Source organism: Anguilla anguilla, chromosome 2 (assembly GCF_013347855.1).
Source record: "Anguilla anguilla isolate fAngAng1 chromosome 2, fAngAng1.pri, whole genome shotgun sequence".
NCBI classification, from domain to species: Eukaryota; Metazoa; Chordata; class Actinopteri; order Anguilliformes; family Anguillidae; genus Anguilla; species Anguilla anguilla.
Window position 1 is genome coordinate 76186998 of NC_049202.1, and position 26594 is coordinate 76213591.

Sequence of the window (26594 nt, forward strand, 5' to 3'; positions counted from 1 at the left end):
ACAGATATACACACCCACACACACTCATACACACACGCACACCCACACACACTGTGTGTATGACAGAGTGAGCATATGACAGTCAGCGTATGAGGGAGTGAGCGTTTGACAGAGTGAGAATATGACAGTTAGCGTATGACAGAGTGAGCTTATGACAGCATATGACACAGTGAGCGTATGACACAGTGAGTGTATGATGGAGTGAGTGTATGACAGAGTGAGTGTATGAAAGAGTGAGTGTATGACAGTCTTTGACACACTGAGTGTATGACAGTGTATGACACAGAGTGTATGAAAGAGTGAGTGTATGACAGTGAGCGTATGACACAGTGAGTGTATGAAAGAGTGAGTGTATGACAGTGAGCTTATAACAGTGAGTGTATGACAGCGAGCGTATGACACTGAGTGTATGACACAGTGAGTGTATGACAGCGAGCGTATGACAGAGTGAGTGTATGACACAGTGAGTGTATGACAGAGTGAGCATATGACACAGTAAACGTATGACAGAGTGAGCGTATGACAGTGTTTGACAAAGTGAGCGTATGACAGTGTATGACACAGTGAGTGTATGACAGAGTGAGTGTATGACACAGTGAGTGTATGACAGCGAGCGTATGACAGAGTGAGTGTATAACACAGTGAGTGTATGACAGAGTGAGCATATGACACAGTAAACGTATGACAGAGTGAGCGTATGACAGTGTATGTCAGAGTGAGTATATGACAGAGTAAGCGTATGACAGAGTGAGCGTATGACACAGTGAGCGAATGACAGTGTATGACACTGAGCATATGAAAGAATGAGTCTATGACAGAGGGCACTACCTACCTCTTCACAGCTCTGACAGGTCAGCGCCTCCTTCACACGTGCTCTCTCCACTCGCACGTCCTCATCTTCAGACACACACTCCTCAGGGAGCTGCCGAGCTCTGCTGCCCCCTGCTGCACGAGCCCGGATCCTGCAGGGTGGGAGTAGCCATGCCTCAGCTACATCAATAACAGCATCGTTATTGAGCCAATAACTGCAGTTTAACTCTGAGAGGGCCAATCGCTGCCTGCAGTGTAACTCTGAGAGGGCCAATCACTGCAGTGTAACTCTGAGAGGGCCAATCACTGCAGTGTAACTCTGAGAGGGCCAATCACTGCAGTGTAACTCTATGAGAGGACCAATCACTGCAGTGTAACTTGGAGAGGGCCAATCACTGCAGTGTAACCCTGAGAGGGCCAATCACTGCAGCTTAACTCTGAGAGGACCAATCACTGCAGCGTAACTATGAGAGGACCAATCACTGCAGTGTAACTCTGAGAGTACCAATCACTGCAGGGTAACTCTGAGAGGACCAATCACTGCAGTGTAACCCTGAGAGGACCAATCACTTCAGCTTAACTCTACGAGAGGGCCAATCACTGCAGCGTAACTATGAGAGGGCCAATCACTGCAGCTTAACTCTATGAGAGGGCCAATCACTGCAGCGTAACTCTGAGAGGACCAATCACTGCAGTGTAACTCTATGAGAGGGCCAATCACTGCAGCGTAACTATGAGATGGCCAATTACTGCTTGACATTTGACCCCTGAACTCTGACCTGCACAGCTGGTCGTTCTTCATGATACTCCCTCCACTGCGGATCTCCAGCCAGCGCAGCAGGAACAGCAGCAGGATGCACTGCAGGTAGGGCTAAAGAAACACACCTGTATCACACACACACGCCCACACCTGTATCACACACAGACACGTCCAAACCTGTATCACACACAGACACGTCCAAATCTGTATCACACACAGACACACCCACACCTGTATCACACACAGACACGTCCAAACCTGTATCACACACACACACGCCCACACCTGTATCACACACAGACACGTCCAAACCTGTATCACACACACACACGCCCACACCTGTATCACACACACACACGCCCACACCTGTATCACACACAGACACGTCCAAACCTGTATCACACACACACACGCCCACACCTGTATCACACACAGACACGTCCAAACCTGTATCACACACACACACGCCCACACCCACACCTGTATCACACATAGACACACCCATACCTATATCACACACAGACACGCCCACACCTGTATCCCACACAGACACACCCACACCTGCATCACACACACACACCCACACCTGTATCACACAGACACGTCCAAACCTGTATCACACACAGACACGTCCAAACCTGTATCACACACGCCCACACCCACACCTGTATCACACATAGACACACCCACACCTGTATCACACACGCCCACACCCACACCTGTATCACATATAGACACACCCACACCTGTATCACACACAGACACACCCACACCTGTATCACACAGACACACCCACACCTGCATCACACACAGACACACCCACACCTGTATTACACACACACACCCATACCTGCATCACACACAGACACGCCCACACCTGCATCACACACAGACACGCCCACACCTGTATCACACACAGACACGCTCAAAGACACACCTGAATTACATACACATACAGACACAGCCATATCAGAAATACAGTCTTCCGTCACACAGACAGACAGACAGGCAGACAGACAGACACATAAACTCACCGCTACTACAGACATAAGCTGAGCCTTCCACAGGAACCGGCGGCTTTCATACCCAGAGGTCAGGAAAGTGGCCTGGGGTCAAACACAATGTTTAAGTCACACAAAACTAAAAGAGGAAGAGAGAGGTGGAGATAAGAGAACAAGAAAGAGGGATGGAGGGAAAGGGAGATAAGGAGAGAGAGACTGACAGAGAGACAGATATAGAGAGAGTGACAGAGAGGCAGGGACATAGAGAGAGTGATAGAGACAGGGACATAGAAAGAGTGATCGAAGAGAGAGTGATAGAGACAGGGATATGGAGTGATAGAGAAAGCAGCACAGATGGTGAGAGCGGGAGAGGCAGAGGGATAAAGAAAGAGTGAGAGAAAGAGGAGCAGCCTGACCTCGGCGATGCAGCTGAGGCAGCCGATGAGGGGGTAGAAGGGGCTGAAGAAGCAGAGGACACTGTGCAGGACTTGGGCCAGAAGAACACTTTGATTAATGTAGGCCAGCTGGACCACCGATGCAGAAACCACACACACCTGCAGAGAAAGACACTACAGGTCACCACACGCTAACCACCACACGCTACAGACAACAGGCTAAACACCACCACACACTACACACTAACGTGCTGAACACTACATGCTACACACTAACGTGCAACACACCACACGCTACACACAACAGGCTAAACACCACATGCTACACACTAACATGCAACACACCACCGCTACACACTAACATGCAACACACCACATGCTACACACTAACATGCAACACACCACATGCTACACACAACAGGCTAAACACCACACGCTACACACTAACGTGCAACACACCACACGCTACACACAACAGGCTAAACACCACATGCTACACACTAACATGCAACACACCACCGCTACACACTAACATGCAACACACCACATGCTACACACTAACATGCAACACACCACATGCTACACACTAACGTGCAACACACCACACGCTACACACAACAGGCTAAACACCACATGCTACACACTAACATGCAACACACCACCCGCTACACACTAACATGCAACACACCACCTGCTACACACTAACATGCAACACACCACCTGCTACACACTAACATGCAACACACCACATGCTACACACAACAGGCTAAACACCACATGCTTCACACTAACATGCAACACACCACATGCTACACACAACAGGCTAAACACCACACGCTACATGCTAACACACTAACCACCACATTCTAGACACTAACATACTAAACACCACACACTACACACTATTTATTTTAAATGTCAAAGAGACATACAGCCAACTGTCATTTTGCTGTGTGAGCATACGTACTATAGCGGCTTTAACGTGTTGAAATGGCTAGGCTGTGGCGGTGGGGTTGGCTAGGCTGTGAGGTGGGTGTGGCTGAGATGTGAAGGTGGGTGTGCCTGAGATATGGAGGTGGGTGTGGCTGAGATGTGGATGTGGGTGTGGCTAGGCTATGAGGTGGGTGTGGCTGAGATGTGGAGGTGGGTGTGGCTAGGCTGTGAGGTGGGTGTGGCTGAGATGTGGCGGTGGGGTTGGCTAGGCTGTGAGGTGGGTGTGGCTGAGATGTGAAGGTGGGTGTGCCTGAGATATGGAGGTGGGTGTGGCTGAGATGTGGATGTGGGTGTGGCTAGGCTATGAGGTGGGTGTGGCTGAGATGTGGAGGTGGGTGTGGCTAGGCTGTGAGGTGGGTGTGGCTGAGATGTGGAGGTGGGTGTGGCTAGGCTGTGAGGTGGGTGTGGCTGAGATGATGAGGTGGGTGTGGCTAGGCTGCGAGGTGGGTGTGGCTGAGATGTGGAGGTGGGTGTGGCTTGGCTGTGAGGTGGGTGTGGCTGAGATGTGGAGGTGGGTGTGGCTAGGCTGTGAGGTGGGTGTGGCTGAGTTGATGAGGTGGGTGTGGCTAGGCTGTGAGGTGGGTGTGGCTGAGATGATGAGGTGGGTGTGGCTGAGATGTGGAGGTGGGTGTGGCTAGGCTGTGAGGTGGGTGTGGCTGAGATGTGGAGGTGGGTGTGGCTAGGCTGTGAGGTGGGTGTGGCTGAGATGTGGAGGTGGGTGTGGCTAGGCTGTGAGGTGGGTGTGGCTGAGATGTGGAGGTGGGTGTTGCTAGGCTGTGAGGTGGGTGTGGCTGAGATGTGGAGGTGGGTGTTGCTAGGCTGTGAGGTGGGTGTGGCTGAGATGTGAAAGTGGGTGTTGCTAGGCTGTGAGGTGGGTGTGGCTCGGCTGTGGGGGTGGGTGTGGCTCGGCTGTGGAGGTAGGTGTGGCTAGGATGTGAGGTGGGTGTGGCTGAGATGTGAAGGTGGGTGTGGCTAGGCTGTGAGGTGGGTGTGGCTGAGATGTGGAGGTGGGTGTGGCTAGGCTGTGAGGTGGGTGTGCCTGAGATATGGAGGTGGGTGTGGCTGAGATGTGGAGGTGGGTGTGGCTAGGCTGTGAGGTGGGTGTGGCTGAGATGTGGAGGTGGGTGTGGCTAGGCTGTGAGGTGGGTGTGGCTGAGATGTGGAGGTGGGTGTGGCTAGGCTGTGAGGTGGGTGTGGCTGAGATGTGGAGGTGGGTGTGGCTAGGCTGTGAGGTGGGTGTGGCTGAGATGTGGAGGTGGGTGTGGCTGAGATGTGGAGGTGGGTGTGGCTAGGCTGTGAGGTGGGTGTGGCTGAGATGTGGAGGTGGGTGTGGCTAGGCTGTGAGGTGGGTGTGGCTGAGATATGGAGGTGGGTGTGGCTGAGATGTGGAGGTGGGTGTGGCTAGGCTGTGAGGTGGGTGTGGCTGAGATGTGGAGGTGGGTGTGGCTAGGCTGTGAGGTGGGTGTGCCTGAGATATGGAGGTGGGTGTGGCTGAGATGTGGAGGTGGGTGTGGCTAGGCTGTGAGGTGGGTGTGGCTGAGATGTGGAGGTGGGTGTGGCTAGGCTGTGAGGTGGGTGTGGCTGAGATGTGGAGGTGGGTGTGGCTAGGCTGTGAGGTGGGTGTGGCTGAGATGTGGAGGTGGGTGTGGCTAGGCTGTGAGGTGGGTGTGGCTTGGATTTAAGGGCAGGCTGGACTCACCATCATGAACACGACAGAGAGGAAGTCACGGTTGCTCTGAATGCGCGTAAACATGAAAGACATGGCGTACGTAAAAAGAATTACAGCTGGGCCAGAACCAATCACACACAGGATCTGCAGAGAGGAGAGAGTCACATGATCAGGCCAGAGCCAATCACACACAGGATCTGCAGAGAGGAGAGAGTCACATGATCAGGCCAGAGCCAATCACACACAGGATCTGCAGAGAGGAGAGAGTCACATGATCAGGCCAGAGCCAATCACACACAGGATCTGCAGAGAGGAGAGAGTCACATGAGCAGGCCAGAGCCAATCACACACAGGATCTGCAGAGAGGAGAGAGTCACATGATCAGGCCAGAGCCAATCACACACAGGATTTGCAGAGAGGAGAGAGTCACATGATCAGGCCAGAGCCAATCACACACAGGATCTGCAGCGAGGAGAGTCACATGAGCAGGCCAGAGCCAATCACACACAGGATCTGCAGAGAGGAGAGAGTCACATGATCAGGCCAGAGCCAATCACACACAGGATTTGCAGAGAGGAGAGAGCCACATGCTCAGGCCAGAGCCAATCACACATAGGATCTGCAGAGAGGAGAGAGTCACATGATCAGGCCAGAACAAATCACACACACAATCGGCAGAGAGGAGAGACATTCAGATGATCAGGCCAGAGCCAATCACACACAGGATCTGCAGAGAGGAGAGAGTCACATGATCAGGCCAGAGCCAATCACACAAAAGATCTGCAGAGAGGAAAGAGTCACATGGCCATAGATGGGTAGTGCGTGTAGAAGGGTGCCCCCTGCTGGGCACCTGTACAGGGTGGCAGTGTAGCACAGTGGGTGAGGAACTGGGCTTGTAACTGAACGGTCATAGGTGTGACGGTCTGCTCGGGCTCTTTCGTGCTCTGTGTCCGTTTCCTTCTGCAGGAGAGTTGTGGGCGGGCCGAACAGCTCATCAGACTAACTGCCTACACCTGGCCGGTCGGCTGTAAGAACATGCGCTCCCCATTCCCCCAGAGACCTCTCTCCATGCGGACACTTCTGTTTAGTCTTGTTAACCTTTTGTGGCATTTTTTTCCTGTACCTTACAACTTCCCTCTTTCATACTACACATGCATCCCCCCACTCACCCCACTGATTACTGATGTACACACTTCATCATTACTTTTTGTAAGTATTATTTACCTTAGTTAATAAATATCTTTTGTTATACTTTATTCTGATGTTTGGTCCCCCCTCCTTGTCAAGGCCAACTAGCTGGGTTGTGACATAGGTTTGATTCCCAGGTAGGACACTGCAGTTGTACCCTTGAGCAAGGTACTTAACCTGCATTGCTTCAGTTTTCATTCAGCTGTATAAATGGATACAATGTTTAAAAAAAAATGCTATGTAAAAGTTGTAAGTTGCTCTGGAGAAGAGCGTCTGCTAAATGCCTGTAATGTGATGTAATGTACTGACCGTAAAGGCAACTGCAGTGGAGTACAGCAGGTCAGAGGCGTGGAAGGCAAACAGTGTGGCCACCATGCAGATGATCTGGACGTAGAAGAGCGGCACGTCCACCAGGCCCCGCCCACACCAGTACGCTGAGGGAACCAGCCCCGACACACGCAGCGTGGTGCGACACTTAATCTGCAACACACACAGCCAATCATAAACCAGTGCTGAGCATACACGGCAAATCATAAACCAGTGCTGAGAAAATACAGCCAATCATAAACCAGTACTGAGCATACACGGAAAATCATAAACCAGCAATGAGCACACACAGCCAATCATAAACCAGTACTGAGCATACACAGCCAATCATAAACCAGCTCTGAGCACACAAAGCCAATCATAAACCAGTGCTGAGCACACACAGCCAATCATAAACCAGAGTTGAGCACACATAGCCAACCACAAACCAGTACGGAGCACACAAAGTCAATCATAAATCAGTGTTGAGTACACATAGCATATCATAAACCAGTGCTGAGCACACACAGCCAATCATAGGCCAGCGCTGAGAAGAAACAGGCAATCTTAAACCAGTATTGAACTAGAATCATAGCTCAACACCCCTATCCTCCTGTAGTCTCTCCCAGAGAAACCAGCATCAAACCATCTCCACAGGTCGAAAAATGAACATCTCAGATTAAAATCAGGCTATTCAGTCAAAACAAATGTGTTGTACGGTGTGTATCCGTGCATGTGAGTGTGAATGTGAGTGTGTGTGTGTGAGGCCTCACCTCCCGGTCACGCGTATGCTCCATGGCGAAGTAGGCGGGGGTGCCGGCGACAAGCAGGCCCAGAAGCACAGCTTCAATGTACACCAGTGCATAGGACATGCCGCCCGTCATCTGCTGCTCAGACCAGGAGAAAACCAGTCAGTATATACACACACACACACACACACACACACACACACACACACACACACACTCACACAAACACCCCCACTCACACTCACACACACACACACACACTCACACAAACACCCCCACTCACACACACACACACACACACACACACACACTCACACAAACACCCCCACTCACACACACACACACACACACACTCACAGACTCTCACACTCACACTCTCACGCACACACACACACACACACACACACACACACACACACACACACACACACACAAACACCCCGACTCACAAACTGGAAGGGTCTGGTCCAGGTGCGGATGTGGCCCGAGCCGTTGTGACAGCGCAGCAGGGCGTTGCTCAGCACGTTCACCACCATGGGCAGGGAGTGCACAGTGGTGCTGTTAAACGCAACCTGGTACTTCACATCCTGCAGCCAATCAGAGCAGAGGAACACGCCCACAAACCAGGTCAGGGAAGAAGGCGAGGAGGCCAAATCCAGAAAGAAAACTGAACATCATATACACTACTCCAGCTGTACTCTAACCTACTCTACTCATACACTACTCCAGCTGTACTCTAACCTACTCTACTCATACACTACTCCAGCTGTACTCTAACCTACTCTACTCATACACTACTCCAGCTGTACTCTAACCTACTCTACTCATACACTACTCCAGCTGTACTCTAACCTACTCTACTCATACACTACTCCAGGTCTACTCTAACCTACTCTACTCATACACTACTCCAGCTCTACTCTAACCCACTCTACTCACACACTGCTCCAGGTAGTCTACCCTATTTCTTATCTGCTGTTTTCCTGCTTGATGTTGTTACCCTGCTGGTCCCGGTGACAGTGATGGCTGCACTATGTGGAGCAATTGCCATGTAGTCCAGATCCTTCTGCAACTCCACCACAATGTCCTGGGACTCCACACAGTGCAGGAACTCAGAGATATCTGCATCTGTGCAAAGGACAGACAGAGAGAGAGTAATGTGTGTGTCTGTGCAGAGGACAGACAGACAGACAGACATACAGACAGAGAGTAATGTGTGTGTCTGTGCAGAGGACAGACAGACAGACATACAGACATAGACAGAGAGTAATGTGTGTGTCTGTGCAGAGGACAGACAGACAGAGAGTAATGTGTGTGTCTGTGCAGAGGGCGGACAGACAGACAGACATACAGACAGAGAGTAATGTGTGTGTCTGTGCAGTGGACAGACAGACAGATAGTAATGTGTGTGTCTGTGCAGAGGACAGACAGACAGACAGAGAGTAATGTGTGTGTCTGTGCAAAGGACAGACAGACAGAGAGTAATGTGTGTGTCTGTGCAGAGAATGGAGAGAGAGACAGACAGTAATGTGTTTGTCTGTGCAAAGGACAGACAGACAGTAATATGTGTGTCTGTGCAGAGGACAGACAGACAGACAGTAATGTGTGTGTCTGTGCAGAGGACAGACAGACAGACAGTAATGTGTGTGTCTGTGCAGAGGACAGACAGACAGACAGTAATGTGTGTGTCTGTGCAGAGGACAGACAGTAATGTGTGTGTCTGTGCAGAGGACAGACAGTAATGTGTGTGTCTGTGCAGAGGACAGACAGACAGACAGACAGTAATGTGTGTGTCTGTGGAGAGGACAGACAGACAGACAGTAATGTGTGTGTCTGTGGAGAGAACAGACAGACAGACAGACAGACAGACAATAATGTGTGTGTCTGTGGAGAGGACAGACAGACAGACAGTAATGTGTGTGTCTGTGCAGAGGACAGACAGACAGACAGACAGACAGTAATGTGTGTGTCTGTGCAGAGGACAGACAGACAGACAGTAATGTGTGTGTCTGTGGAGAGAACAGACAGACAGACAGACAGTAATGTGTGTGTCTGTGGAGAGGACAGACAGACAGACAGTAATGTGTGTGTCTGTGCAGAGGACAGACAGTAATGTGTGTGTCTGCAGAGGACAGACAGACAGACAGACAGAGAGTAATGTGTGTGTCTGTGGAGAGGTTAGACAGACAGTAATGTGGGTCAGCGGTGGAGGGGGGGTAGAGCTAGAGTCAGCGGTGGAGGGGGGGTAAGGTTAGGGTCAGCGGTGGAGGGGGGGTAAGGTTAGGGTCAGCGGTGGAGGGGGGGGTAGGGTTATGGTCAGCGGTGGAGGGGGGTAGAGCTAGGGTCAGCGGTGGGGGGGGGAAGGGTTATTGTCAGCGGTGGAGGGGGGGTAGGGTTAGGGTCAGCGGTGGAGGGGGGGTAAGGTTAGGGTCAGCGGTGGAGGGGGGGTAGAGCTAGGGTCAGCGGTGGGGGGGGGTAGAGCTAGGGTCAGCGGTGGGGGGGGGTAGGGTTATGGTCAGTGGTGGAGGGGGGGTAAGGTTAGGGTCAGCGGTGGGGGGGGGGGTAGGGTTATGGTCAGCGGTGGAGGGGGGGTAGAGGTAGGGTCAGTGGTGGAGGGGGGGTAAGGTTAGGGTCAGCGGTGGAGGGGGGGTAGAGCTAGGGTCAGCAGTGGAGGGGGGGTAAGGTTAGGGTCAGCGGTGGAGGGGGGGTAGAGCTAGGGTCAGCAGTGGAGGGGGGGTAAGGTTAGGGTCAGCGGTGGAGGGGGGGTAGAGCTAGGGTCAGCGGTGGAGGGGGGGTAGAGCTAGGGTCAGCAGTGGAGGGGGGGTAAGGTTAGGGTCAGCGGTGGAGGGGGGGTAGAGCTAGGGTCAGCAGTGGAGGGGGGGTAAGGTTAGGGTCAGCGGTGGAGGGGGGGTAGAGGTAGGGTCAGTGGTGGAGGGGGGGTAAGGTTAGGGTCAGCGGTGGAGGGGGGGTAGAGCTAGGGTTAGCAGTGGAGGGGGGGTAAGGTTAGGGTCAGCGGTGGGGGGGGGGGTAGGGTTATGGTCAGCGGTGGAGGGGGGGCAAGGTTAGGGTGGGGCTCAGCTCACCAGTGGAGTTGTGCACCAGCAGTGAGGTGCTGTACCGCTGGGCTGTCCGATTCGGGCCCAGCAGGTAGACCGGGAGAAGCTGCCGTTCTGGGGACTGGAACTGAATGTTTCCTGTGGTCAGGGACAATATCAGAACTGACAGCAGGAAGGTCCCAAACATGGCCAAGCTGGGGGGGGGAGGAGAAAAAGAAAGGGGGTCAGTGGTTTGTGTTACCTATTCGCTATAGAGCATGTACATCATTTCACAATTTGAGTGCTATGACACTGAAATTATTTAGAAAAACGAAGTTTCGTGTAAAATGTTTGCATTTGTTGAAAGCCTCAAAAGTCAGGATATTAAATAGATCAGCCTTAATGCTGACATGAGCCTGCTCTCCATCAAGGGGTATAAACACAGAGCCGGGATATTACATCGGAGTATATCAAATGTATGATCATATTTCCCATAACACTGTACTTTATAGGTGTGAGAAATATCCAACCCGAACATACTGCACCGACATGACATATAGGTCACGTTATATACACTTACATCAAGCTAGCTAGCTAACAATATGGGCCTAAAACAGCAACACGTCAGCACGTACGTTAACACCACGCATTTAGTTAACTAGACGTTAGGTGGCTAACTATAGCTAATATTAGCTACTTACTGTAGCAATGCTCTCACTAATAAAATTGAATGAAACACATTGGTATTAGATACAATACCCTCCAATCTCATGTTATATACTGCAACAGCAGTGTCCAGACGGTATAATCAGTGCAGTATGTCCAAACAGTATCATTAACGGTTTGCTTAATTGACAGCCACAGCAATAACTTGCAAAGTTTGCTAATATTACCGATGTACTGCACAACAAATTTGTGGGATTGGCAACATATTTGCCCCATGTTTTAAGTACATGTACCATCACATAAGTACCACAACTTTATTTTTAAACACTTTCTCACGATATCCATGATAAGTCCATGATGTGGCACTGTGCCATACTGGTATTCATCTGCAACACCTTGTTATAAAAGGTAATAACAGGTCTATACACTGTCATGGTAGGTTACTGGCCTGCACTCCTTTCGAAAAGGCAAACGAGGTTTCCCCCTCATTTCAGACCAAAGACGTGCACTTTTCTGTGCTCTGTAGTGCGGCGCAGGACACAGCAGGGTGCGTGGTGTTGGGTTTGGGTTTGGGTTAGGGTCACCCATGAAGTTATTATCCTGGGCCAGGCGGTAACCGTAGCAACGTGTCTCACATGTAGATCAGCGGTTTCTCGCGCCACAGACTGAGCATGTGCAGCCGGGTCACGGCCCCACACTGCTGTCTCCACAGGGCGGGGCCGGCCACGCCTTCAGAACCGCCGTCTGAGAAGGAGAGCAGCCGCTCATCCATGTCCTCCAGCGAAGAGGCCTCAGCCTCCACCAGCTCCTGATCAAACACACTGTAGTCTGAGAGAGAGAGAGAGGGAGAGGGGGAGAGAGAGTGGGGGAGAGGAGGGAGGGAAGGGGGACGAGAGGGAGGGAGAGAGAGAGAGGGGAAGAGAGAGAGAGAGAGAGGGGAGAGAGAGAGAGAGAAGGAGAGAGAGGGAGAGAGAGAGAGAGAGAGAAGGAGGAAAGAGAGAAAGAGTGGGGATGAGAAGGAGGGAGAGAAAGAGAGAGAGAGAGGGGAGAGAGAGGGGGGAGAGGAGGGAGGGAGAGAGAGAGAGAGAGAGAGTGGGGAAGAGAAGGGAGGGAGAGAGAGAGAGTGGGGAAGAGAAGGGAGGGAGAGAGAGAGAGAGAGAGAGAGGGGAGAGAGGAGGGAGGGAGAGAGAGAGAGGGGAGAGAGAGGGGGGAGAGGAGGGAGGGAGAGAGAGAGAGAGTGGGGAAGAGAAGGGAGGGAGAGAGAGAGAGAGAGGGGAGAGAGGAGGGAGGGAGAGAGAGAGAGAGAGGGGGAAGAGGAGGGAGGGAGAGAGAGAGAGAGAGAGAGTGGGGAAGAGAAGGGAGGGAGAGAGAGTGGGGAAGAGAAGGGAGGGAGAGAGAGAGAGAGGGGGGAGAGAGAAGGGAGGGAAGGGAGGGAGAGGGGGAGAAAGAGGGAGAGAGAGAGGGGGAGAGAGAAGGGAGGGAAGGGGGACGAGAGGGAGAGGGGGGAGAAAGAGGGAGAGAGAGAGAGAGAGAGGTATGGGAGAGAGAAGGGAGGGAAGGGGGACGAGAGAGGGAGAGGGGGGAGAAAGAGGGAGAGAGAGAGAGAGGTAGGGGAGAGAGAAGGGAGGGAAGGGGGACGAGAGAGGGAGAGGGGGGAGAAAGAGGGAGAGAGAGAGAGAGAGAGAGGGGAGAGAGTAAGGGAGAGAAGGGAGGGAGAGGGGGAAAAAGAGGGAGAGAGCGAGAGGGGGAGAGAAGGGAGGGGGAGAGGAGGGGAGAGAAAGGAGGGAGAGAGGGAGAAAGGGGGGGGGGGGGGGGGGTGAGAAGTCAAATAATTATTTTATTTTTTATTTAAACCTTTATTTTACCAGGAAGTCCCATTGAGCATTGAGATCAAAATCTCTTTTACAAGAGAGACCTGGCCAAGGAAGCAGCCGTATAACATCACAGCATATTAAAATGCAACATATACAACATGATAACATATACAACATGATAATTAAACAATTAAAGAGGTAGGGGGAAAAAGAAAGGCGAGAGAAATGGCAATATGCAATTAATGTCATTTTACCACCTTCATCCATTTAACTTTAAAATATAACAGCACAAAAAGGCCACAACCTAAACCAGCACAAACAGGCCACACCCTAAACCAGCACAAACAGGCCACACCCTAAACCAGCACAAACAGGCCACACCCTAAACCAGCACAAACAGACCACACCCTAAACCAGCACAAACAGGCCACACCCTAGACCAGCACAAACACACCACACCCTAAACCAGCACAAACAGACCATATCCTAAACCACCACAAACAGGCCACACCCTAAAACAGCACAAACAGGCCACACCCCAAACCAGCACAAACAGGCCACGCCCTAAACCAGCACTAACAGGCCACACCCTAAACCAACACAGACCACACCCTAGACCACCACAAACAGACCACGCCCTAAAACAGCACAAACAGGCCACACCCCAAACCAGCACAAACAGGCCACGCCCTAAACCACCACAAACAGGCCACACCCTAAAACAGCACAAACAGGCCACACCCTAAACCAGCACAAACAGGCCACATCCTAAACCAGCACAAACAGACCACATCCTAAACCACCACAAACAGGCCACACCCTAAAACAGCACAAACAGGCCACACCCTAAAACAGCACAAACAGGCCACACCCTAAACCAGCACAAACAGGCCACGCCCTAAACTAGCACAAACAGGCCACATCCTAAACCACCACAAACAGGCCACACCCTAAAACAGCACAAACAGGCCACACCCTAAACCAGCACAGACCACACCCTAGACCAGCACAAACAGACCACGCCCTAAAACAGCACAGACCACACCCTAGACCAGCACAAACAGACCACACCCTAAACCAGCACAAACAGGCCACACCCTAAACAGCACAGACCACACCCTAGACCAGCACAAACAGACCACGCCCTAAAACAGCACAGACCACACCCTAGACCAGCACAAACAGACCACACCCTAAACCAGCACAAACAGGCCACACCCTAAACCAGCACAGACCACACCCTAGACCAGCACAAACAGACCACGCCCTAAAACAGCACAGACCACACCCTAAACCAGCACAAACAGGCCACACCCTAAACCAGCACAAACAGGCCACACCCTAAACCAGCACAAACAGACCACACCCTAGACCAGCACAAACAGACCACGCCCTAAAACAGCACAGACCACACCCTATACCAGCACAAACAGACCACACCCTAAACCAGCAAAAACAGGCCACATCCTAAACCAGCACAAACAGGCCACACCCTAAAACAGCACAAACAGACCACACCCTCACCTGCTTGGTCCACCTCAGCTTCAGCCTCCAATCGCAGGAAGACATCCTCCAGCGTTGTCATGGAAACCCCGTAGTTGGTAATGCTGAGGTCCGGCCGACAGTCCAGTTCAGAGAAGAGACCTGCGAGAGAGAGAGAAAGAGGGGGGAGAGAAAGAGAGAGAGAAAGAAAGAGAGTAAGAGTAGGAGCGAGAGAGAGATGATACATTCAGAGGGGGGTTGCTTAATGTAACACTAACAGGAAAAATGGATATGAGCTGCTTCTATGTGACTGGGTGAAGCCACGCCCCTTCTGAGGAGGCAGTTACTGAACACACATCACACCTGAGAACATGTCCATGCTTTCAAATGGCAGTGTGTACATGAGCTCCGCCTCCTGCTGCCGTGACAACTGCGCTTTGGCGATGTGCTGCTTGACCAATGCGGTGATACGTTCTACCTCACTCGCCTCCGTCACTGACATTCTGCACGGTAACAAACAGACAAACAATAAAAATACCACACAAACATACACTTCTAACAAGACACACTCCTGACAAACATACACTACTAACACACACTACAGACAAACACACACTACTAACAAACACACACTACTGACAAACACACACTACTAACAAACACACAATTCTAACAAAAACACTACTAACAAACACACACTACTAACACACAATACTGACAAAAACACTACTGACAAACACACACTACTAACACACACTACTGACAAACACACAATACTGACAAACATACACTAACACACACTAATGACAAAAACACTACGGACAAACACACGCTACTAACAAACACAGACTACTGACAAACACATTACTGACAAACACACACTACTAACAAACACACAATTCTAACAAAAACACACTGACAAACACACACTACTAACAAACACACACTACTGACTAACATACACTACTAACACACAATTCTAACAAAAGCACACTACTGACAAACACACATTACTAACAAACACACACTACTGACTAACATACACTACTAACACACACTACTGACAAACACACACTACTAACACACACTACTGACAAACACACGCTACTGAAAAACACACACTACTAATACACACTACTGGAAAACATACACTAGTAACACAAACTACTGGCAAACATACACTAGTAACACAAACTACTAACACACACACACTACTAACACACTACTAACAAACACACACCACTGACAAACATACACTACTAACATACACTACTGACAAACACACACTACTGACACACACACTACTGACAAACACACATTACTAACAAACATACACTACTAACACACACTACTGACAAACACACACTACTAACACACCATTAACAAACACACACTACTGACAAACATACACTACTAACACACAGTGCTAAGAAACACACACTCCTGACAAACACACTACTAACACACACTACTGACAAACATATACTAGAAACACAAACTACTAACATACACTAATAACACGCTACTAACACACTACTAACAAACACACACTACTGACAAATATACACTACTAACACACACTACTGACAAACACACACTACTAACACACAACAAACACACACTACTGACAAACATACACTACTAACACACTACTAACAAACACACACTACTAACACACTACTAACAAACACACACTACTGACAAACACACACTACTAACACACTACTAACAAACACACACTACTACTAACACACAGTTCTAAGAAACACACTCCTGACAAACACACTACTGACTACATACACTATTAACACAATACTGACAAAAACACTACTGACAAACACACACTAGTAACACACACTACTGACAAAAACAGTACTGACAAACACACACTACTAACACACACTACTGACAAACATACACTACTGACAAACATACACGAACACACACTACTGACAAAAACACTACGGACAAACACACTACTGACAAACACATTACTGACAAACACACACTACTGACTAACATACACTACTAACACACACTACTGACAAAAACAGTACTGACAAACACACACTACTAACACACACAACTGACAAAAACAGTACTGACAAACACACACTACTAACAAACACACACTACTGGAAAACACACACTACTAACAAACACACACTACTGACACACACTACTGACACACACACTACTGACAAACAAACACTACAACACATTACTGACAAACACACACTACAACACATTACTGACAAACACACACTACTAACACACCACTAGCAACACACACTACTGACAAACATATACTACTAACACACAGTGCTAAGAAACACACACTCCTGACAAACACACACTACTGGCAAACATATACTAGTAACACACACTACTAACACACACACACTAATAACACACTAATGGCAAACACACACTACTAACAAACACACACTACTGACAAACATACACTACTAACACACACTTCTAAGAAACACACACTCCAGACAAACACACTAATGACAAACACACACTACTGATAAACACACACTACTAACAATTTAACAAACACACACTACTGACAAACATACACTACTAACACACACTACTGACAAACACACACTACTAACACACACTACTGACACACACTACTAACAAACACACACTCCTGACAAACATACACTACTAACACACACTACTGACACACACACTACTGACAAACACACACTACTAACACAAACTACTGACACACACACACTCTTGCCAAACACACACTACTGACAAACACACTACTAGAAAACACACACTACTAACAAACACGCACTACTGACAAACATACACTACTAACACACACTACTGACAAACACACTTCTAACAAACACACTACTGACAAACATACACTACTAACACACACTACTGACAAACACACACTAATAACCCAGACTACTGACACACACGCTAATAACACAAACACACACACACACTACTAACAAGCACACACTCCAGACACGTACTACCAACACACACACACACACTACTGAAAAACACACACTACAGACACATACTACTAACACACACACAATAGCACACACTACTGACAAACACACACACAGTAATAACACACAAACCGCTAACAAACACACAGACTAGTGACAAACACAAACACAAATGAACATTCACACAGACATGCAAAAAACAACAAAACAAATGAATCTCAAAGGTGTGGTAGACATTTACATGAGCAATAAAAAAACTGAAATCATTCTTTAATAAAATGACTATAGCAATTACTGAAGAATGCATGGGATGTCCTGCTTGCAAATGACAGAATCATTTAATTACAGTTACAGATGCTCCACCGCAAAGCTGAAATGTCAAGACTGGACCCTGACTGTGTCATACACCCTCTGGCTCACCAGTACCACACACCTTGGTGGTGTTATTACAGGTGTGGGTACCTGAGGTGGTGTTATTACAGGTGTAGGTACCTGAGGTGGTGTTATTACAGGTGTGGGTACCTGAGGTGGTGTTATTACAGGTGTGGGTATCTGAGGTGGTGTTATTACAGGTGTAGGTACCTGAGGTGGTGTTATTACAGGTGTGGGTACCTGAGGTGGTGTTGTTACAGGTGTGGGTACCTGAGGTGGTAATATTACAGGTGTAGGTACCTGAGGTGGTGTAATTACAGGTGTGGGTACCTGAGGTGGTGTTATTACAGGTGTAGGTACCTGAGGTTGTAGCCAACTCCACACTTGGTCTTGAGGTAGAGGGAAGAACCCACACATTTCAACTGACCCTGAGAAAGCACCGCCTTCCGATCTGAGAGAGGAGAGTGAGAAACAGAAGGGAGGCCAGATTACACTGATAAACCATAACCCAACCCTAACCCAACCCTGAGAGAGCACCGCCTTCCAATCTGAGAGAGGACAGAGAGAAAGAGAGGGAGGCCAGATTACACTGATAAACCCTAACCCAACCCTAACCCAACCTGAATCCAACCCTAACCCAACCCTGAGAGAGCACCGCCTTCCAATCTGAGAGAGGACAGAGACAAAGAGAGGGAGGCCAGATTACACTGATAAACCCTAACCCAACCCTGAGAGATCACAGCCTTACGATCTGAAAAAAGACAGAGCAAGGAGGGAGGCCAGATTTGTTAATTTTTTTGTTTTTTAAAGGCCATGGCTGAATCTCATCAAACAGGATTCTAGGGCTGTCTTCAACAAAAAAATCTTAGTTGACTGGCAATTCTTTGACTAAGGAATTTTAAAATAATAAAAAAAATTTCTTTCATATTTGAGACATCCAAGTAATCTGAATTATTCTCCTTCTTCTGGGGTCTATTTGATGAAGTTTATGAAGATGTTTTAGCCACTTAAAATATCTGTGGGAAAAGACCAGAGGAGCACCTGCACAGGCGAAAGAGTGCTGCCAAATCACTGGGCTGCTCAGCTGGGGCGCAACTCAGAGCTGAACTCAGGGCTGAACTCAGGGCTGAACTCAGGGCTGAACTCAGGGCTGAACTCAGAGCTGAACTCAGGGCTGAACTCAGGGCTGAACTCAGGGCTGAACTCAGGGCTGAACTCAGGGCTGAACTCAGGGCTGAACTCAGGGCACCAGCAGCACAGCAGGGGGGAGGAAGAGGGCGGGATGAGGGGATGGAAGGAGGGGGGAGGGAGAGAGAGAAGAAGAGAGCGGGATGAGGGGATGGAAGGAGGGGGGAGGGAGAGAGAGAAGAGGAGGGTGGGATGGAGGGAGGGAGGGAGAGAGAGAGAGAGGAAGAGGGTGGGATGGAGAGCGAGATAGAGAGAGGCCGGGATGGAGGGAGGCAGGGAGGAGTGTGGGGTACCTGCCAGGATGTCAGCCTCGTCCATGTAGTGTGTGCTGAGCACAGTGACCCGCCCAGCCCTCCGGGCCTGGAGCAGAGCCCACACCTGGTGCCTGGAGCAGGGATCCATACCTGCAGTGGGCTCGTCCAGCAGCAGCACCTGCACAGGCGTTTATATACACATTTATACACACGCACACGCATTTATATACACATTTATACACACGCACACACATTTATACACACGCATTTATATACACATTTATACACACGCATTTATATACACATTTATACACACACACACGCATTTATATAAACATTTATACACACACACACGCATTTATATACACATTTATACACACACACATACACACATGCACGCGCACACATACACACACACTCACATTTATACACACACGCACACTCACACATTTATACGCACATACACACACACACACACTCTCTCTCACACACACACACACACACTCACATTTATACACACTCACACTCTCTCACACACACACACTCATTCACACATTTAAACGCACACACACACACACACACACACACACATTTCTACGCACGCACACACACCCACTCACACTCTCTCACACACACACACTCACACATTTATACACACTCACACTCACACTCATACACACTCACATTCACACTCACGCTCACACGCTCACAGACACACACACACACACACACACACACACCTTAGGGTCCCCCAGGATGGCGATTCCCACACACAGCTTTCGCTTCTGGCCTCCACTCAGTTTCCGGGCCTGAGCGTCTTTGATCTTCTCCAAGTCCAAATCCCGCAGAACCTTCGACACCTAGACACAGAGAGTGTTACATCACAGGGTGTTCACACACACATACACTCTCGCACACTGAGAGAGAGTGAGTGTGTGTGTGTGTAGCGTGTGCTCACCTCTCCAGCGGTCTCTGCAGAACTGATGCCTTTAATAGCAGCGAACACGCGCAAGTGTTCCTCCACGGTGAGAACATCAAACATGATGTTGAACTGCGGACAGATCCCCACCAGCTGCCTCAGCTCCGCCCCCTCTGCCATCTCACCCACTGACGAGCCGTAGATAGTGGCTGCGCCTGACAGGTGCACAACCAATCAACCACCACATAGCAAACGGGCCAATCAGACAGCTCCCTCAGAAAAAGCTGTAGGGGCATTAATTAGCACTGCTGGAGAGCTCATCTGACAGGACACTGCAGCAGTGAATACAAACATGCAAATGAGGGGCCGCATACTGTGGAAACATTTCAGATTTGGGTGATGGTGGGTGCGTGCGCGTGTATAGTTTATAGTATGTTGGAGCCATTATTCTTGTATGTGCTTTTATTTTGAAATGCTTGTTTTGTGGGGACTTTTATTTTGAAATGACCACCTTTAGCCAGGTAGCATATAGGAAGTGCTTAGGGAAGAGGTGGATGGGATTGGTGAGCACATGGTTTTTTGACCATATTGGAATGTTCGTTGTTTCACACAAAAGGTTTGGGGCTTGAATATTTTTGTTATCTGCTTTGGATCTAGAGAATTTTTACTTTTAATAAATTCACAAAACTCAACATTATTCGAACTCCTGTGGAATCAGTTAACTGAACTACGCGTCAAAAATTGCCAACCCATTAGTAGCTTACAACCTGGCTTATATTTAGAATGCTACTACAACGTCGAAAAACCTGCTCTTGGATTTCTTCATATGCCTCTGCCACATACGGGGAACTCAACAGTGCAACTTAAAGTAACCGTGAGTAAAGCATGTGTACAGGGCATATTATAATGTGTGTAGTGTGTTTACTGCATAGTGTATAGCGTGAGTAAAGCATGTGTACAGGGCATATTATAATGTGTGTAGTGTGTTTACTGCATAGTGTATAGCGTGAGTAAAGCATGTGTACAGGGCATATTATAATGTGTGTAGTGTGTTTACTGCATAGTGTATAGCGTGAGTAAAGCATGTGTACAGGGCATATTATAATGTGTGTAGTGTGTTTACTGCATAGTGTATAGCGTGAGTAAAGCATGTGTACAGGGCATATTATAATGTGTGTAGTGTGTTTACTGCATAGTGTATAGTGTGAGTAAAGCATGTGTACAGGGTATATTATAATGTGTGTAGTGTGTTTACTGCATAGTGTATAGTGTGAGTAAAGCATGTGTACAGGGCATATTATAATGTGTGTAGTGTGTTTACTGCATAGTGTATAGTGTGAGTAAAGCATGTGTACAGGGCATATTATAATGTGTGTGTCAAGTGTGTAGTGTGTTTACTGCATAGTGTATAGCGTGAGTAAAGCATGTGTACAGGGCCTTTTATAATGTGCGTGTCAAGTGTGTAGTGTGTTTACTGCATAGCGTATAGCGTGTGTAAAGTGTGTGTAGCCTGCGGGTACAGGGTATAGTGTATAGTGTGTGTAGTAGTGTGTGTGTGTAGGGTATAGTGTATAGTGTGTGTAAAGTGTGTGTAGTGTGTGTACAGTGCACAGTGTGTATAGTGCATGTACTGTGTATACTGTGTATAGTATGTATAGTGCGTGTACTGTGTATGGTGCGTGTACTGTGTACAGTGTGTATACTGTGTAGTGTGTATAGTGCGTATACTGTGTATAGTATGTGTACTGTGTATAGTGTATACAGTTCGTGTCTAGTGCATGTACTGTGTATAGTGCGTATACTGTGTATAGTGTGTGTACTGTGTATAGTGTGTATACTGTGTATAGTGAGTATAGTGTTTGTACTGTGTATAGTGTGTATACTGCATATACTGTGTATAGTATGTACAGTGCGTGTACTGTGTATGGTGCGTGTACTGTGTACAGTGTGTATACTGTGTAGTGTGTATAGTGCGTATACTGTGTATAGTATGTGTACAGTGTATAGTGTATACAGTTCGTGTCTAGTGCATGTACTGTGTATAGTGCGTATACTGTGTATAGTGTGTGTACTGTGTATAGTGTGTATACTGTGTATAGTGAGTATAGTGTTTGTACTGTGTATAGTGTGTATACTGCATATACTGTGTATAGTTTGCGTCTAGTGCGTGTACTGTGTATAGTGTGTGTACTGTGTATAGTTTGTGTCTAGTGCGTGTACTGTGTATAGTCTGTATAGTGTGTGTACTGTGTATAGTGTGTGTCTAGTGCATGTAGTGCCAGTGTAATGTACCTTCAGTAGGAGGGCAGATTCCACACAGGATGTTCATCAGGGTGGACTTCCCAGCCCCACTGTGCCCCAGCAGGGCAGTGATCTGGCCTTCGCAGATATCAAACGAGAGACCTACAGAGGAGAGCAATTAGCCCCTCCCTCCCAACCTCACAATGCTCCTCCCACCCTCCCTCAAAATGCTCCTCCCACCCTCCCTCACAATGCTCCTCCCACCCTCCCTCACAATGCCCCTCCCTCCCAACCTCACAATGCCCCTCCCACCCACCCTCACAATGCCCCTCCCACCCTCCCTCACAATGCTCCTCCCACCCTCCCTCACAATGCCCCTCCCACCCACCCTCACAATGCTCCTCCCACCCTCACAGTACCATCAGCAAATCCCATCCCACATTAGCAAATTCATTAGCCCCACCCACATTCACACTGCAGTGCATTACCCCACCCACTCTCACACTGCAGTGCTTTATCCCCACCCACACCCACACTGCAGTGCATTAGCCCCACCCACTCACACTGAAGTGCATTAGCCCTGCCCACACTCACACTGCAGTGCATCAGCCCCACCCACACTGCAGTGCATTAGCCCCACCCACACTCACACTGCAGTGCATTAGCCCCACCCACCCACACTGCAGTGCATTAGCCCCACCCACACTCACACTGCAGTGCATTAGCCCCACCCACTCACACTGCAGTGCATTAGCCCCACCCACGTTCACACTGCATACAGTGCTGTTTAATTATCCGAGCTCGGCTATGGTAAGCACACATACATATGCTTACTTGGTAAATGGTAAATGGACTGCATTTATATAGCGCTTTTATCCAAAGCGCTTTACAATTGATGCCTCTCATTCGCCAGAGCAGTTAGGGGTTAGGTGTCTTGCTCAAGGACCCTTCGACACGCCCAGGGCGGGGTTTGAACCGGCAACCCTCCGACTGCCAGACAATCGGTCTTACCTTCTGAGCTATGTCGCCTCCCTACTTGACCTTATGCACACTGCATGCTCCATTTTACTCCATGTTCATATTTCTCAAGTGAACAGAACATTACCTATGGGATCACATGACTGAACACACCTCTCAAAGCTTCCACAGTGCTGTCCGTCTCTTTATAAACCTTCCGGAGATTACTGATCCTGCAACACACCCATGAATACACACACATACAGGCAGAAACACACACACACATATTAATACACATGCAGACACGCAAATACACACACAGTTTTCCCAAGTGTTAGCCAAGTGCAGCACAGGCAGTATTGAGCAGCACAGACAGTATTGAGCAGCACAGACAGCAATGAGCAGCACAGACAGTAATGAGCAGCACAGACAGTAATGAGCAGCACAGACAGTATTGAGCAGCACAGACAGCAATGAGCAGCACAGACAGTAATGAGCAGCACAGACAGTAATGAGCAGCACAAACAGTATTGAGCAGCACAGACAGTAATGAGCATCACAGACAGTGATGAGCAGCACAATTACAGACAAATTTCATTTCAATCTTGCTTTTGTGTGTTTTTTATATTTCAGCAGAATTTCCCCCGGTTTACCTGATGGCCTCTCGACCTCGGAACTCTGGGGAAACGGGTTCGATGAGCTGGGCAGGATGGGCGGGGCACACAGGCGTGGCAAGGGAGGGGCCTGCACTGAGCTCCCTCTCACACACTAAGCTCACCTCCACATACCGCTTCCTGCGCCTGGACCAATAGGACGGCTTCAGGAAGTAGAGCAGAGACTGGCGCATACCAAACTCACCTGCAGGAAAAGAGAAAGAATCTTAGCGATAGAGAGAGAGACAGACAAACAGAGATAATGAAAGAGAGAGGCACATACAAAGAGAGAGAGGTTCTGAGTCCCTGTTTGGCAGGCATCTGTTGAAGATGTATAAAGCTCACCTGGCAGCACCTGGTCCAGGTAGAGGGCGAGCAGCAGGTAGAGAGCGCTGTCTAGCAGCATCATGAACAGGGGAACATAGAGAGGGTGGGGCCCACTGCCCAGGGTGGAGAACACTGCCCCATCTCCATGTGCCTCCAGATACACCACCTGTACTAGCAAACAATCTGAACTCAACCAGGTACACCACCTGTACTAGCAAACAGCCTGAACTCAACCAGGTACACCACCTGTACTATCAAACAGCCTGAACTGAACCAGGTACACCACCTGTCCTAGCAAACAGCCTGAACTAAACCAGGAATACCACCTGCACTAGCAAACAGCCTGACCTCAACCAGGTACACCACCTGTACTAGCAAACAGCCTGAACTGAACCAGGTACACCACCTGTCCTAGCAAACAGCCTGAACTAAACCAGGCATACCACCTGCACTAGCAAACAGCCTGACCTCAACCAGGTACACCACCTGTACTAGCAAACAGCCCGAATTCAACCAGGTACAACACCTGTACTAGCAAACAGTCTGAACTCATATTGTATATACCATGCATAGTGTACGTATGGTGTGTATAGTGCATATAGTGTTTGTATAGCATGTGCATAGTATGCATAGTGTACATAGTGTGTATAGTGTGTATAATGTATATAGCATGTATAGCATGAGTATAGTGTGTGTATAGTGTATATAGCATGTATAATGTACATAGCATGTATAGTATGAGTATATAGCGTGTATAGCGTGTGTACAGTGTATATATCATGTGTATAGTGTATATATTGTTTTTACAGCGTGCGCTACCTGTGCAATGTCCTTAGAGAAAGCACTGGGAGACAGCAGACAGAGGGTTACAGTATAGTGTGTATAGTGTATATAGCGAGTATAGTGTGTGTATAGTGTTTTTACAGCGTGCGCTACCTGTGCAATGTCCTTAGAGAAAGCACTGGGAGACAGCAGACGGAGGGTTACGGTTAGTGTTGTCATGATACCAAAATTCTGACTTCGAAACTGATACCACGTTTAGTATCACGACACTCCATACTGAAACGATACTTGAAACCTAAACGATACTGATTCGATACTCTGTACCTAACGATACTGAAATTACCTTAATAGATCAGAAACGTAATGTCCACAAGGGTTGACCTCATTTTCGAAATCACGGTTTATTAACAACCTTTAAGTTGAAGCCTGTCCAACATACTAATAAGCATAGGCCTATAGTGTTAGAACACTAAACAATAGAAAAATATATTAAATATATTTCAAAAATTAAACAATTGTAAACTAAAGAATCTTTAAACAGGTATTTCACTTTAAAATAGATCTAAAAACAGCATATTTTAATAATACAGCACCTTCCTATGATAAAATATTTCCAAGTTAGAACAACACCATATTAAATAACAGAAATAAAATCTTACATAACAGAAATATGTAAGTATTTATTGCTAGTCGCTGCTGAAGTGAACTGAGTCGAAGCTTGCGCTGTACCAACGAAGTTGAATGCTCAAACCCACGTCACCTGTCTTGGCTACCTTAGTTGCTACTGCCATCTAGCGAAGATTCTGACAAATTACACCTTTCATCCTCTCAATCAGTAATGCGGGAGACACATTTCCCTGGCTTTTACATTTGACTGAACGTCAGAAACTTCTAATACCGTACTAAAAAAGTACCGAAGTTTCGGTATACCATGCAACACTAGTTACTGTGTGTGTGTATAGTGTATATAGCATGTGTATAGTGCATATAGCGAGTATAGTGTGTGTATAGTGTATATAGCATGTATATAGTGTATATAGCG

The 26594-nt window shown here is 48.4% G+C and overlaps 1 protein-coding gene across 6 annotated transcripts in view; it reads right to left on the bottom strand.

Annotated features, from left to right (window-relative positions):
* Positions 1-26594, bottom strand: part of abca5 (ATP-binding cassette, sub-family A (ABC1), member 5) — a 49702-nt gene that overhangs the window by 8937 nt on the left and 14171 nt on the right. For all 6 annotated transcript variants that reach the window (XM_035406915.1, XM_035406917.1, XM_035406916.1 and 3 more), the window contains 21 exons: positions 24788-24935; positions 24443-24647; positions 23964-24022; positions 22884-22994; positions 20631-20806; positions 20413-20532; positions 19712-19850; positions 18591-18681; positions 15232-15371; positions 14911-15030; positions 12208-12400; positions 10955-11121; positions 8872-8999; positions 8321-8458; positions 7896-8009; positions 7126-7296; positions 5659-5772; positions 2988-3125; positions 2605-2676; positions 1590-1681; positions 833-962 (listed from right to left, as the gene is read on the bottom strand). In XM_035406915.1, coding sequence (XP_035262806.1) covers positions 833-962; positions 1590-1681; positions 2605-2676; positions 2988-3125; positions 5659-5772; positions 7126-7296; positions 7896-8009; positions 8321-8458; positions 8872-8999; positions 10955-11121; positions 12208-12400; positions 14911-15030; positions 15232-15371; positions 18591-18681; positions 19712-19850; positions 20413-20532; positions 20631-20806; positions 22884-22994; positions 23964-24022; positions 24443-24647; positions 24788-24935 — 2766 coding nt within the window. The remainder of the gene's footprint in view (positions 1-832; positions 963-1589; positions 1682-2604; positions 2677-2987; positions 3126-5658; positions 5773-7125; positions 7297-7895; positions 8010-8320; positions 8459-8871; positions 9000-10954; positions 11122-12207; positions 12401-14910; positions 15031-15231; positions 15372-18590; positions 18682-19711; positions 19851-20412; positions 20533-20630; positions 20807-22883; positions 22995-23963; positions 24023-24442; positions 24648-24787; positions 24936-26594) is intronic.